Source organism: Lolium perenne, chromosome 1 (genome assembly GCF_019359855.2).
Source record: "Lolium perenne isolate Kyuss_39 chromosome 1, Kyuss_2.0, whole genome shotgun sequence".
NCBI lineage: Eukaryota > Viridiplantae > Streptophyta > Magnoliopsida > Poales > Poaceae > Lolium > Lolium perenne.
Genome location: NC_067244.2, coordinates 190,830,230 through 190,845,490, shown reverse-complemented (window position 1 = coordinate 190,845,490; position 15,261 = coordinate 190,830,230). Strand labels below are relative to the sequence as shown.

At 43.8% G+C, this 15,261-nt stretch overlaps 1 protein-coding gene and 1 long non-coding RNA gene across 3 annotated transcripts; one reads left to right on the top strand and one right to left on the bottom strand.

Annotated features, from left to right (window-relative positions):
* Positions 1-3,047: 3,047 nt before the first annotated feature.
* On the bottom strand, positions 3,048-12,539 carry LOC127316633 (uncharacterized). Of its 2 annotated transcripts, none has more exons than XR_007860545.2 (4): positions 7,982-12,539; positions 6,582-7,013; positions 5,066-6,478; positions 3,048-3,246 (listed from the first exon to the last, which is right to left on the bottom strand). It is a non-coding gene; the product is annotated as an uncharacterized lncRNA (long non-coding RNA). The 2 variants fall into 2 exon arrangements; XR_011746124.1 differs by having other exon boundaries at positions 6,582-8,212; positions 12,295-12,539.
* LOC127316621 (cytokinin dehydrogenase 9) lies at positions 5,875-7,818 on the top strand. The gene is made up of 5 exons (XM_051347067.2): positions 5,875-6,466; positions 6,555-6,682; positions 6,770-7,030; positions 7,131-7,393; positions 7,497-7,818. Exons 1-5 carry the CDS (start codon positions 5,875-5,877, stop codon positions 7,816-7,818), a joined length of 1,566 nt encoding a protein of 521 aa, XP_051203027.1.
* Positions 12,540-15,261: the final 2,722 nt, after the last annotated feature.

Here is a 15,261-nt window from a genome sequence, read left to right as displayed (position 1 = left end):
CATGCTCACAGTTGTGGGATGTGCGTGAACATACTTAAAGCATTGCATTCTCAACCCGTAGGCATAGGTCATTTATCATTAATTCGTAGAATTAGTTTGTGCCAGGCCAATGGTTACATGGTGAAAGTGAAAGTAAGAGAATATTTGCTTTGGACGGAAGGGTGAATTGATAGTGCATGGGAGCTCTCAAACATAAATTTTGCATGAGGTTGCCAGGTTGGAACTCATGTTTGGAGCGTCTTTGATTCGAAGCATTAAAGAGTATTTCACAGGAAAAAATTCTAATTTTCCTTTTCTGTAATACAAAACCATAGGGACAAGTTATCCACCCACCTCTTTAGCTTAATAACTACACTGTTGATTTTTTTGGTAGATAGAAAAATATTGTTGGTTAAAACCACCCACTCCTCGAAAAATCATTTGTTCCAAGAGGCCCTGAAATATTTGTATCCCCAATTATATTTGGTACTGGCTCTTCAAAAACATGTTAACATTCTGCATTGGAAAGCAGTACATACAGCAAACAGAATCGAATAAGGCAGCCAAAAGTAGGGTGCAGAACCTAGGGTACCTGCGCACTTGGTTTCAATTTTATTGAAAAATGCTATTTAAATGTTTCAGAAAAAATTCAAACAATTCACGTGCGTATATATCACCTTGATACTTGCTCGTGCAAATACAACAATATGTGACCTACACAAAAAAGAGAAAACTAAACTTTGTTATACAGTGAATAGTGAATAGTACACGTGTACTTCTTATGTTGTGAACAGGGTTATTTTTGTGTAGGTTACATGCTTTCATATTTTCGGTTCAAATTTGACATACTCTACACACATGATTTATGCCGTATTTTTATAATTAATTTTCATATTTTAAATTTTTTTATTGTTGAAAATGGGTTATGGCGCACCCAAGGGCAAAAAATCTGTGTCCATAAGGCAGCACATTTTTTATTTGCTTTTTCACTTATTTAATTTTTTTGAGTGAGTGACCAGGAATCCAGGATAGTAACTAGTCATTTTTGTAAAAGTATCCATAAAACGACCTCCCAAAATTGTGGGATGTGCCTCTCAAAAACAAATGTTGTGGGTTGTGCCTCTATTACCAGGAGTCGACACGCCAGCACCAACATACCAAAGTCAGAAATTTTTCAAACGCCCACGTGAACTGTGGGCCCATTAGAGTGCACTTACCAGCGATTCTAAGGCCGGGCCGGGCGACGATCACTCTCCGGCCTCCTCCCGGATTGCCTTTTTTGCCATCTATCACTTTCTGAAGGACCCACGTTGGGACCAAAATTTCCATGGCACCAAAGAAAATAGAGTAAATCTGGTCGCACTACTATACACAAAAAAAAAATGAAATGGAAAAGTCGAAAACATACTCCCTCCAATCTAGGATTTTAGTTCAATTTTTTCCTAAAATCCCGATACTTATTATGGATTGGAGGAAGTATTTCAGTATAAGTGGAGAATCTTAGATGATCTCTAACTTTGCCTTTCAAATTTAGAAAACTCGGGACACCGTCTAGTTTTGAAGGCAGAACTGGGGACGCTAGTGTGTGTAATGGCTTCAACTTCTGGATCTGACAGAAGTCAACTGCATTTGGTTAACATCTTCTCAGAAAATAACAAACTTATTTTTTGTTAGTTTGTTAGAATTAGCATAAGTTATTGGATAATCTATTTTTCTAAAACTACAATTAAGATCATATGAAATATCATTCTCTATCTGTTTTCACAATACTCAAAATAAAAATAAGAAAATAACTCAGACTAGCTTTTGGCTGAACATATTTGTTATTAAAGACTATCCAAACAAAACAGTTCAAAACCATAGCATGATAACTTTGGAACTGAATTGAACTAGCTAGTGAAGCAAGGTTGCACACCAGGTTGAGTCCACACTCACTTTCAAGGAAAAGCTGGGTGGTTTCTCCCCTGTTTAGTTTTGTTCCTTCTCGTATATTGAAGAACTTACCCCTTTCATGCCAAACAATGGCCTAAAAACAAATTTAGGTAAAATTGGTTAACAAAAGTCATGATTCGAATGAGCACTAAGAGTTCAAAACAATACAGCCATTATTGTTTCTAGTTCTTGCTTCTACCAGAGCACTGCAGCCGGTCAGTAGAAGTCGAAGCAAGAGCCCTGTTGCTTCATGAGAATTTTCCCATTTTGGACCGCTGAAAACTAGTGAAACTGTCCCTGGCCGACTCCATCCTACTAGTGAACTCTTGCAGCTATAGGTGTTTGGCCAGTTTGCGTTAGTGCCGTTCACCATCCTACCTTATACACGATATTTTCCATCTTATAATGATTTCAAGCAAAAAAAAGCTGCGTAGATATCTCTGGTGAGAGCAGCATGAACGGCCGACACCGAACTGGGTCTGCAACGTCCAAGGTTGCACTGCATACCAAAAGTGGCTACTGCTGACAGGCAAAGTGTAGCCAACAACCTGCCCAATTACCATCCACTGATTTTGGCAAGTGGCTGGTCCCATCCACTGACCTGGCGATGTGCGGGGGGAATCCTGCTGTGATCAGGCGCTAAGCCTACTGGTAATCGACAACGTGGGCAGAAACAGCAAAGGAACAACTGGAAGCATGCAGATGCAGATCAATGTCACCTTTGTGAATTGCATGTCATGGATTAGGGAATCTAATCTCCATTCTGGACTCAGCCTATCTGGGGGTAGTGCTAGCCTCCTTTACGAAGATGGGCACGTTTTTTATTTACCATATATCTGTTAGAATAGTTCTACCAACCAACTATCCTAAAAGACCGATCTGATGGAAAGTGGTGGTATAATATACTTTAACAATATCTACTTCAAGGAGTGTACAAAGATTTTGAGAAACATCAAATTTTTAGAAAATGCCAGATAGGTTGCCTTGTTATTCTAAGAGGCTAAGGAATTGTGAGGTGTTTCTTGGGTTAGTGTATACAAATTCACCTGCCATCCCTACACGCACCTAGCTGAGTCCTCAAAACCCCATATATGGGACAGCAACTCTAATACTTCTTCTCAGATGAACAGGGGAGCTCAGGTGTTGAAATGTTTATTCATATATTTATATCATTGAATTCTACCTTTCGCTTTCTTGGAAAAGATGTTTACTCCCTGGACGGGACGGATCAATACGTGTGCTCTCAAGACAGAGCATAGAAAGGAAAGCCAGGTATATGAAGTCATTCTTGGATAGTGATATTAGGTATTATCACTGGTGGTAGCAGCCACATTCCTGCAGACAAAGATAAGATTAGGATGCCACTTTTGCCACAAGCTGTGTACAGTATATTATTCAGAAAAAATAGCATTGCCCCTAGTACCTACCATCTGACATTCGACCATTATTCTTTTAGTTGTTGCAATACTTCAGATTTTAATGCCATGTGATCCCCGGAATCTAAAGTGGGAAGAAATATTTCACATTCCAAAAAAATTAAAACGTGCAAATCAATAAGTGGCAGTTTTGAAACTCAAATATGGTTGGTTGAAGGGGTCCAGTATATAATTTGTATTATAGGTCTTAGTGGATGTACCCTTCGACATGTATTGATGTACTAATATATACATTGATGCCTTAACGGTATCACGTCAAAAACATATATGTGGACTGTAATACATATACAAACAACATACCACTTCTGATGTTAAAGGAGCCCTTACTGGACCCAGCTTTGCTTATATAACCATATGTTTGTTGACTACCTTCTCTCTCTATTGACCAAACAGATCTACCTAGTTTGATTAGCTGTTTTAACTTGACTGATATATTTATGGTTTATTTTATTTGACATCACTAACCATTGTTGATGTCTTATAGAATATATGATCAGTTAGAAGTGAATCAAATCATCAAGCAAACACTATGTAAACAATCTTTTTTTTTTTTTTGAAACGAGGCAAAAGCTTTGCCTTCCATTGATATAGGAGAAAAGAATTGGCCCGTTTATGAGGAAAACTGGCCGAAAAACCGTACAACACGACACCACACACCAGCCCCGAGGCTGCGCTCCACACGGGTCGACGACCAACCAGGTCGACACCACACCTCAACGCAACAGGCGGAGGCGAAAGACCGGAGCCACCGCTCCAACTACCACGCCGGCCCCGAGGCCGCGCCCCGCCTGGCCGAAGACAAACCCGCCTCCACCGAACCACCAAAACACTGCACAAGCCCCTCTGTCCGGTGGACGTCCAAAGCGAGGCCCCAAGAGGCAAAGCGACGCAAGAGCGCCGCCCACGCCCGATCCCGCGAGGGATCTAGGGTTTCCCCCGGAGAGCCCGGGCGGAGATCATGAGACACCCACTTCGACGACGCCTTCAAGAAGGATGCGGCGCCCACGGGCGTCACCGTCGTCGGTCCTGGCCGGCCGCCAAAGACAAAGCTTTCGCCCAGCAAGAGTCCCAAAATCTCGCGCCCGCCCAACAAGGACCGGCACAGACCACCACACTATGTAAACAATCAGGCGTAATCTTATGTCTGGTAAAAGTAAATGCTTATTTGCCCAGTCCCCTCATCTCCACTTTAATTTACACGGTGTATTCATTCTTTGGTTCGTCTGTTTCATGGAGTTCCTAGTTATCCACAGAACCGATGAGTACAATAAAAAGATGTTTTCTAGTCACCATAGATGTAAAGCACAGAAAAGACAGAACATTCAGTTTGTTTCATACACTATTTCACGTTGCCTTCAGACAGATATGATCAGATACGGGAAACAACAAAGACCTGGAAAATTGTAACAACTTCAATAAAGTACCCTAAAATTACAGATTTTATTCCAAGAAACCTTCGGATAATCGGATGGGAAACATGCAAGACTAATTGGATAGCTAGCTCGGGTGGCGAGCAATGCCATGTGGGTAAAAAGATTCTACAATATCAAGCGAAAGCTCCTGGTCACTAAAAAAAGGAAGAACACTTAGGTGATCCTTGTCCATACAATTCAGCCAACCACAAATAATCAAATTCCAGAACTCAAAATATTGAAAAGGATATTCCTATCAACGATGTATCAACATGTCTAGAAATGGCCAGACAAAAGGATTCTTACCGATATACATGTTCTGAGAAATTAGATGTGCATGCAGACAGAAAACGGCCCCCCAGCATCTGAACAAACATCTGGGAATAGGCTTTATCAGACATGCTCACCAGGATGCTTGTCACAAACAAATCTGATAGCACGGAGATAACACCTTGGCTTCTCCTGCAAAACATCAATTGAATTTGAGGGATCAAGTGGCCCTGCTTGAAAGCAATCAGGTTTGCCAGTTGAATCAATTTGTTACTACCATCTGAATTGCTCAGAAGGTCAATCCTGCAGAGAAGCACATCAGATACGCAATTTTAATATTTTTGTCTGTTAACTGCAACATTTGATCTTTGCCCCGTCACTGTTCTCCTGGCAAGGGCCCAAGGTAGAGTGAGTGATATGTGCAGTGATAGACAGACCATACTGGGCGAATGCATCTATTTGCCCTTCCTCCATAGGCTTACTGACAGATGTCGCAAGATGCTTAAAACAGAAGCCAGAAAGAATGAATACCAGACTCTAGAATGGAACCATTCCACCACTGAAACATATCTTGATCCAAATTTTCCGAGCAGCCTGTCCTCACACGGTCACATGGGTCTCCTGGTCTACCAAACAGTGTCCTAGACTCGGTTGACCACACCACTTCCTGCATCAGTTCACATACATGCCCTTCCATTTCTCCTTTAAAACTCATGCTCTCCCTCCATCTCCACTCTCATCTTTACGCTCTTGCAGTGAACTACTACCCAGCTAAACACCTTTCATCTTTCTCCTCAAAATAGCACCACCAAACTTGTTTGTTCTGCAAAACCTTCAGAAGAGCCATGAAGCAACCAGTCCTGCAGTATCTGAAGCTGTTCCTGTTGCTAGGCCTTGGTGGAGTCACAGCCATGCATGTGCCCAAACAAGATGTATCTGCATCCCTGAGAGCACTCTCCCTTGATGGCCATTTCAGCTTCCATGACTTGTCTGCCGCTGCACAGGACTTCGGCAACTTCTCTTGCTTCCCGCCAGTCGCTGTGCTCCACCCAGGCTCAGTGGCTGACATCGCCACAACTGTGAGGCATGTGTTCTTGATGGGTGAGCACTCCACACTCACAATAGCAGCTCGTGGGCATGGGCACTCTCTATATGGACAGTCCCAGGCTGCTGGAGGGATTGTCATCAGAATGGAATCCCTCCAGAGTGATAGCATGAAGGTACACCCTGGTGTGTCACCCTATGTGGATGCCTCAGGAGGAGAACTCTGGATAAATGTCTTGAACGAGACATTGAAGTATGGTTTGGCACCGAAGTCATGGACAGACTACCTCCATCTTACAATTGGGGGCACGCTATCAAATGCGGGCGTCAGCGGGCAGACATTCCGGCATGGCCCACAGATCAGTAATGTGAAAGAACTGGAGATTGTGACTGGTAATGGCAGACCTATATATTATGATGATTTGAACAGTTAATAGAGTAAATAATGTATCTAACTTTGTACCATGACTGTCAAATGCAGGAAGAGGTGACGTCGTCACTTGCTCACCTCAACAGAACTCTAATCTCTTCCATGCTGCCCTTGGTGGTCTAGGTCAATTTGGCATCATCATTCGGGCCAGGATTGCTCTTGAGCCTGCTCCACGGATGGTAAGTTCAAACAACTCATTTTTGGAAAGTCCATGCTAGTGACATTTTACTAAGCGCATGCTCATGGGTTGATCGGATGTACAACAGGTAAGGTGGATAAGAGTTCTCTACTTAGATTTCGCGAGCTTCACCGAGGACCAGGAGATGCTTATTTCTGCACAAAAGACCTTCGACTACATTGAGGGTTTTGTTATCATAAACAAAACAGGCATCCTTAACAACTGGAGGTCATCATTCAATCCACAGGATCCAGTGCAAGCTAACCAGTTCAAAACAGATAAAAAGGTGCTCTTCTGCCTCGAGATGACAAAGAACTTCAACCCTGAAGAAGCTGACATCATGGAACAGGTGAGGCAACAATTTATCCTTGTGTTATTAAATATGTTTATGCATTAAGTGCTATCAGATTGTCTGAGTGGTTGAATTCCATATTTATTCATGTTTACAGGAGGTCAATGCACTACTATCTCAACTTAGATATACACCCGCCTCCTTATTCCACACAGACGTCACTTACATGGAGTTCTTGGATAGGGTGCACTCATCTGAATTGAAACTGAGAGCTAAGGGCTTGTGGGAAGTCCCACACCCATGGCTTAATCTCATCATCCCGAGAAGCACGATCCATAAATTTGCGACAGGGGTCTTTGAAAAAATCCTCAAAGATAATAACAATGGTCCCATACTGATCTACCCAGTGAACAAGTCCAGGTAAGCTCCTTAATGTCTGAGATCACAAACCCCCATTGAGAAACTCTGATACTACATGATGTTATAGTGTTGCCTAGTGAATGGCTCATCTCGTTTCATGCAGATGGGACAACAGAACGTCAGTGGTCATACCAGATGGGGAGGTTTTCTACCTGGTGGGATTCCTACCCTCGGCACTAGGCCCCTACAGCATCGAACATACATTGAACCTGAACAGACAGATAATAGAGTTTTGTAACGAAGCAAGTATTGGGGTGAAGCAATATCTGCCAAACTACACCACAGAAGCAGAGTGGAAGGCCCACTATGGGGCAAGGTGGGACACATTTCAACAGAGAAAAAACACCTATGACCCCCTGGCGATCCTAGCTCCAGGACAGGGTATATTTCAAAGGGCATCAGCATCACTACCCTTGTTCTTGTGACATCATCTACTGTGAAAATGTTTATGTGGATCATTTGTCTGTGCTAGTACAGAATTGTAGTTACTTTGAAAAAGGGAACGAACTGTAGATGAATGACAGTAACTAGTGACTAGTAATCCCCATAATACTTTTATCAACGAGATCAAAGAAGCGAAAACATTACATTCGCTTTGAGTTGCGCCTGATGCGCTTTTGAAGCAATCATTTGAGGATTATATCCGCCCATGAAGCATGCGAGCTCCAGTTATTATTACTGCAATGATGAATTGAACCACTAACTAGTGGAACTCATGCTGCTGAGTGCCGAGTACTGTGTCAACTGATGACAGTATAAAAAAGAGGCTCCCAGGTAGACTGATCATTAACAAAAATGGTGTCTGGCATACGAAGAAACCTGTATACATGCAACAAATGAATCAAGTTTTGTGAAGGTAAAAATATGATATATATCCGTGCAAGAAGCCACAAATTTCTTTTAAAAAGAATATGCTCATATAATCTGAATCTTACCAAAATTTCCTCGCAGCCACAAATTAAGGAATCGGGTTCAGAAGGGGAATTGTAGGCATATCTATACTTACTTGAGCAAACTAATACCAAACTTGTAAGACTCATATGAAACGAAAAGCACGGTGAAATGGCACATGTGAACAGCAGAGGAAAGGAACTAATGCAAAGCCCCAAAAGTTGATACTTTTCTGGTTGAGGTATGACTTACATGTTACCTCTAACTAATGGCTTGAGGAATTAATATATCACTTTAACTGAAAATTGGTTTACATCATGAATATGATGCTACTATTTTCTTGTCGGTCAGCTAGGCAGTCCATTCACGATCAACCAGTGTAAGAGTTCATTTGGCGCCAAATTTTTTTTTTTGGAAATGCAAAAAGCTTTGTGTCTTGATGCATCGGTAGAGATAAGTTATGTACAAGCCGAAGGAAGGGTATAACTCTACAGTTTACACCCTAAGTACTAGGCATCGCTGGGATAAACAACCTGGAAGCCCATCGCCCCTATTTTCGCCACATAATGGCGTCAAGTCATACAACATCAAGTTCACGTTTACCAAAGGCTGGAGTTAATAATTGTAAGCATCCAAGTGGAAAAGGGATGGGCTAATTAAGTAAAAGGTAAAGCATTTACATAAGCACACACATTGCACAACAGCAGAAAAAAAGGATAAGTATAGTGTGTTTTTTTTTCCTTTTGAGCCTGGGCTCCTTGCGTCCATTATTTTTAAACATTTAAGATCATACTTCGAATATTATGACATTTTTGAAAAAAAAAACATGTACATATACGTGTGATCTACATGCATGTAAAATTGCATTAATAGATGTTTTCATTTGTGGGCCGTGCAAAACAATGTGGGGTCTATAATAGTGAACAGTACATATATTAATGCAATTTTACCTGTGTTAATTAACTGAGTGATAAATTCAGAAAGGTTCAACACCTTGCAAACAAAACTAGGAAGCATCATTTCATATATGCACGACATATATCATTAAGGAAATCGGGATAATTCCAGAACATCACATCAGTTGGGCAAAAACTGTTGTACATAAGAAACCAAAAGTTGTTTTGATACCAAATAAAGTGGCCCGGGGCCGGAACTACTATTTGATGATTGACCTCATTTTAAAGTCAATGGAATGTCTAATCCATTATGTCCATTCTATCAGCAGCTACGAGATGACATCTGACATAAGAATTAGTACTGTCACCATGAAAAGTTTTGAAATGTGCTTGATTTTGGGTTACCTACAGATGCAGTGACCGAAAAGTAGTTTGTCATGTCAGTGCTTCGCATTATGTGGTCTCAAAACACCAGACAACTGATAATTGTATCCACTTTGGATGTTGAAAAATCAACTCGAACCCATGTACCAGCATTACTCAATCCTTGTGGTACCATGGTTGTGAGTGCCAGTTTTGGTAATAGTTCTCTAAAGAATAACATGGCAAACTACAGAATTTCCTGCTGAGTGTCGATGTTATTAGTCAAGCAAGATCCCGTTACATAAGCGTCAGGACCTGGAAATCACAAGAACACTAACTGAAGCTACAAGAAACTTTGCTCTGATGAAAAGTATAAATTATGGTAAGAAATGTAATATTTACAGTGTGGTTATGCACTCACTGCATGAGTGAACAACTGAAGATAACAGTTTTTACTGCAAAAATAGTACGAGTAATGATTAGCTTAATAATTATTGTTGTTTCAAAAGAAATGTTAACCCAGATATTACACACTATATATGCAGGCACCATGTCAAAGTAAAGGAACAACACGAGAGCTCGTGCTTATATTCTAAACAAGACCAACTGACTGAATTCACTGTAATTAGAATTGAAATATTTCCTGAAGGTCTCTTGCTCTTAAGTAAAATACAGGGGTTCTGAATGATGAACTCATAACTGCACTAAATCTGTGGCATATAATAATTGTTGAGCTCTTGCTCACAGAAATAAAAACAAAGGCAGACTATAAATAGGCAGTACAGTACCCTGAGGTAAAAATGACATGTGTTTTGAATAATTAATTGATAACTGCATGAAATCCCAGTCATTGATAGTACTACATTCTGAGTAGATAATGGTTGATGACTACAAATATAGCTTAGACTGGAACCTTTTCATATAAAAAAGTAGATACGTACATATATGAAATCCATTGGTGTAGATTATTCATCACTAAGTAGTTAGGACAATGCTTGATGGATGCTTGTGATTTTGTGGGAGAATTTAGCCACCTTAAGAAGAGGTGCTTGATGGGTGCTTCTGAGTTTTCTTGATGTATAATTTGAGTTTCAGTTTGCTTTTCTTCTTCTTTTAGTGTTGTTGTATAGGTTTGTAAGTAAGAATACTGTAATGTTAACATTCAGTGTCGTCAGTAATACCCCTGCTCTTTGATTGCAAAGGAAAAAGTACCATACAGCTCCATATCAAAAAACAGAAACGCTGCCATGGGCATCAAGAAGCAACTAGCTTATAAGTCTAAAGTCAAATTGGACCAAATAAGACAAAGGAAACATTGCATGACTGAACAAACAAACACATGTACTCACCTAAAACTGGAAATGTCCAACTGCATACCTCTAATCATAACGAAAAAAACGAAGAAAAATGCAGTATGCTTCAAAAAAAAATTGTTTGAGTTGTAGCTTGTCAATCCGTTAAACAATAGAACATCATTGTAACCATTAAAAAATTATGAACCCAAATAGAGAAACTGTGCAGGCTACCAATTACCTCACCCTCCATCTTCATAGTTAATACTACTCCTGTATGGATGTACCTAGAACTAAAATATGTCTAGATACATCTATATTAGTGGCAACTAATATGAATCGGAGGGAGTAGTAAAGTAAGCTCGTGCACCTGTAGTGCGGACAAACTGTATGCACATGTTGGTAAAGTAATAAACTGCAGTACATGGTTCGTCAAACAAAAACTGCTTCTCCATGCCATCAAGCTATAAGGAGCTGGAACAACAATAAGTGAGCTAGTTCTGGTATTACATATGGATGTGATTGTGACAGCACTTCCCCTGCTATGAAATTACAGTAAACTGAAGCGCAATAAAATCAAATCACTTTCTTCCTGAGAGGCCGTCAACTATTAGAATGGATCAAGGCACTAAAGTATAAATGAGGTGTGCTTACATGCTATTCAGAACAAGAATTTCCTTAAAACGGATATGGATCAACAAAAATATACACCACCTAGCATAAGCAACCATGAAGTTAAAAAAATGATAGTATACATTCCACAAAACGGAATTCCCCCTATGCACCCTAGAAGAAAACTGACATGGTCCGCAAGCACCCAAAGGGTTTCGATTGTAAAGTATGCATCAGGTCATTATTCCACATAAGTACTTCAAGAAATCTGTGGTGGCATTGAGCAACCGTTGTCACAACTTCAGTTAAGGCTTTTCACAGCAGATATAAAGGATGGGGTTCAACACCTTTGATGGCAATGCTATTGTAGCTCGCTCAAAATGGACACAAACTTCCTTATTTTAGCAACAAGCCTCAGTGGGTACCAAGAATAAATTTGGTTAAACTGAACGTACCCATGTATTTAAGGACTAATTGTGCAACTCACAAATATTTCTTAACCAAATGGCCTAACGCTGTAGACGTAACCTTAGCTCTAGCTGACAAGCCTCACTGTCAGTGGGTAGCAAGACTAAATTGGTTAAACTGACGAAAAATTGTCGACTATGCAGGAATTAGCTGTCTATAATTCAAATCTACTCTGCATAATAATTTTGTAGGTTTTGTACTCCAATTTAGCAAGTGGCCTTGCATATCTATCTTGTCTAAGCAATCGATATCGCCGCAGCCCCTGACTGTGAGGAAACACCTGGGATGATCCATGCCAGGCCATTACGGCGATTACACTCAATAAATTAATACGGAGAGGGTGTCAGTCAGGAGGGGAGGGGAAGGGAGGGGAGCTCACAGACTGTTCGACCAAATGCTGCCGCGAGGGCGGAAAGAGGGGAGGCGGCGGGATGGCTTGAAGGAGACGAAAACTCGGGGCACGCGCCGACGTGCGGCGCAGTTTGGCCGGATAGGCGGCGCGGGGGCTCGCACAGTTTCAGGCACGGCGACGAAGATACGTCGGCGAGGCGAGGAGCCTTCTCGGAGAGGCTCTGGATTCCTAGGATTCGGATGACGGGATGATTGAGCACGGTGGGCCATCTTTTCGACGGTACAGTGATAATGCGATATACTACAAAGACGTATCACAAATTTATTCTAGACTAGAGTAAAAAAATACATTGGAAGCCATGAAACTTGTCGGTATAATTAATACGGGGAAAAGAAGATTTCATTAACCAGAAATAGGGTTACAATCACTTTCTATGACCTCGGCAATTTCCGGGGGGAAATTCCTCGGCCAAACCTTTGTTCTACAATGGACTCTACTCAGCTTTGCTAGCTCATGACTAACCGGATTAACATCTCGGCTTATCTTAGCTATTCTAATCTCTCTTCCTTAACAACTCACGAATAACATTGATTCGAAACGCATGCACAGAGGTATTTTTTTTAACATAAGGCTCGACGAGCCCAGCTTTGAATTAACAAATCCATCAACCGGCCAGGAGTACAGGGTAGCATGCAACAAAGAAAAAAGAAAAGAAAAGAAAAAAACTGGGGATACCAGCTCTAGATACAAGCCCAGATGGTGAAGAGCTAAAGCCTACTACAAAGGAACAAGCAGACTAGGGCTAAGCCCTAAACTACAAGATCTCCGAGAGCGCCCAAGACTTCAGCAAAACACCGGCGGCTCAGCTTGAGACCCCAAGCCCCGAGCCGCCACTCCGCGGATCTGAACCATGCAGGACTAGCACACTGAGCATCCTGTCCAACAGAGGACCACCAACACCCCGAGAACTGGCTAACTACGCTAGTGAAGCCGGCAAAACTCCAGAGCTCGAAGGGGGAAGCTTCATGACAACGCCTCCAGGAAGGAAAATGGCGCTCGCGAGCGTCATCGTTGTCAGCACAGGCCAGCTGTGCAATGCTTTCGCGGAGGCTTCGGATCTGAACCATGCAGGACTAGCACACTGAGCATCCTGTCCAACAGAGGACCACCAACACCCCGAGAACTGGCTAACTACGCTAGTGAAGCCGGCAAAACTCCAGAGCTCGAAGGGGGAAGCTTCATGACAACGCCTCCAGGAAGGAAAATGGCGCTCGCGAGCGTCATCGTTGTCAGCACAGGCCAGCTGTGCAATGCTTTCGCGGAGGCTTCGGCACCCACCCCAAGAGAACGCCTAAGTCTCAGCGCATGCCAATCACGACAAACCACCAGCTGTTGAAGAACACCGGGGTGCCTCCTGCCACGACGCACCACAGACAGCCACCCTAGGCTCGGGAATGGTCGCGCAAAGGGGGGACACACCGTCTATATGGAGCCGGCACGCTCGACGCATGGCCTCAACGAAAGGGGTTTCGAGGAGGAGCTCGGATGGATCACTAGTAACTAGGGTAGCAGACAAAGCCCAGGGGCAGGCAACCGGCGACAAGTTGTGTGTCGTGGCCACGCCTCCAAGAAGGTGAACGACGTCCAAGGACGTCGTCGTCGCCGGCAATGGCAAACGCCTTGCTTTGCTTTCGCAAACACCCCAACGAGCCCGCCAGCGTCCCTGAAGGTCAGGGAGTCCAGTGGTGCCACACTAGACCTGTTGGAACAAAAATCCGAGACACACCGTCCCCCGGTGGTCAAGGGTGGCCGGAGGGCAACAGAAAGGCGATGTCGGCGACCGCCACCGCACCAATGGAGCACCCCCTCCCAACCACCAAACCCCACCATCCTCCGGCCGGAGCAAGCCGGAGATGGCATCTTGGTCCCTACCAAGAACGAATTCAGAGGAGGCACGAGCACTGCCAGCCCGGCCATACTCCAGCGACGGCCTCGACCCACACCAACCTCTGCCGTCGGGGGCACTGGGCAACACCCGGCTGCCCAGGGACGAGACCCCTCAGGCCAACCCAGCCCGAGCCAGTCCACGCCCGGCCCAGATCTAAGCCCACCGGCCCAGATCCAGGCCGCCGCCGCCACCCATGGCCACGGACGCGCCAGCGTTGGGACGCGCCAGCGTTGGGACGCGCCAGCAAGGAGCCAGCCGCGCTGCCACCACGCAGGCCTCGCACCGTCCGGCGCCGTCGCCTCTGCGCAAAGACGCCGCCCCTGCCGACTGCGCCGGCCCGCGCCGCCACCGCCGCACGAGGGGAGAGGAGGCCCCGCCGGCGCCGGCGCCCCAGAGCTTTGCCCGGAGACGCCCTCCGGCGGCGGCGAGGGGGGGAGGAGGCGGAGGAAGGGGTGGTCGCTGGGCGGAGGTTGGGGTTCCGCCCTGCCGCTCGCGGGAGCAGGTAGGACGAAACGTGAGTGCGTTGCGCCCACACTGACTTACTCACCTCCTGTGCATAGAGGTATTTAGAGTGCTCTCCTTGATCAGATCATAGGCTTTCTAGTACGAAGCCCAGGTTTGTCCAATGCAGAGCCAGCTGCAGGCTGTTCTCAATGGCCATTAGTTCCGCCTTCGTGGTATTTATGCAGTTTTGAACATCCCTACATGTTGCAACGATGATTGCGCCTTGATGGTCTCATAGTGCCATGCCAACTCAGCACCTCCATTACGTGAGAAAGCCCCATCCACATTCAGTTTTGCCGTTCCTTGTCAGGTGCCATCCACTTCTGCTTCACCTTCTGCCTCCCATCGATTCCCCCTCTTATCCTTCTTAAAACCTCTGTGTTGGTTGATGACCATCTTCCCTTTTACAACATCTTCAGGATCATGTTTGATTAGAAGGAAGGAATTCAGGTAACTTACTAGGAGCATGCGAGAACCTTCGGTGGACGCACAAGGTTTGTCATGGGTAATTTTATTGTGATTGTGCCAAATTCATCACAGGT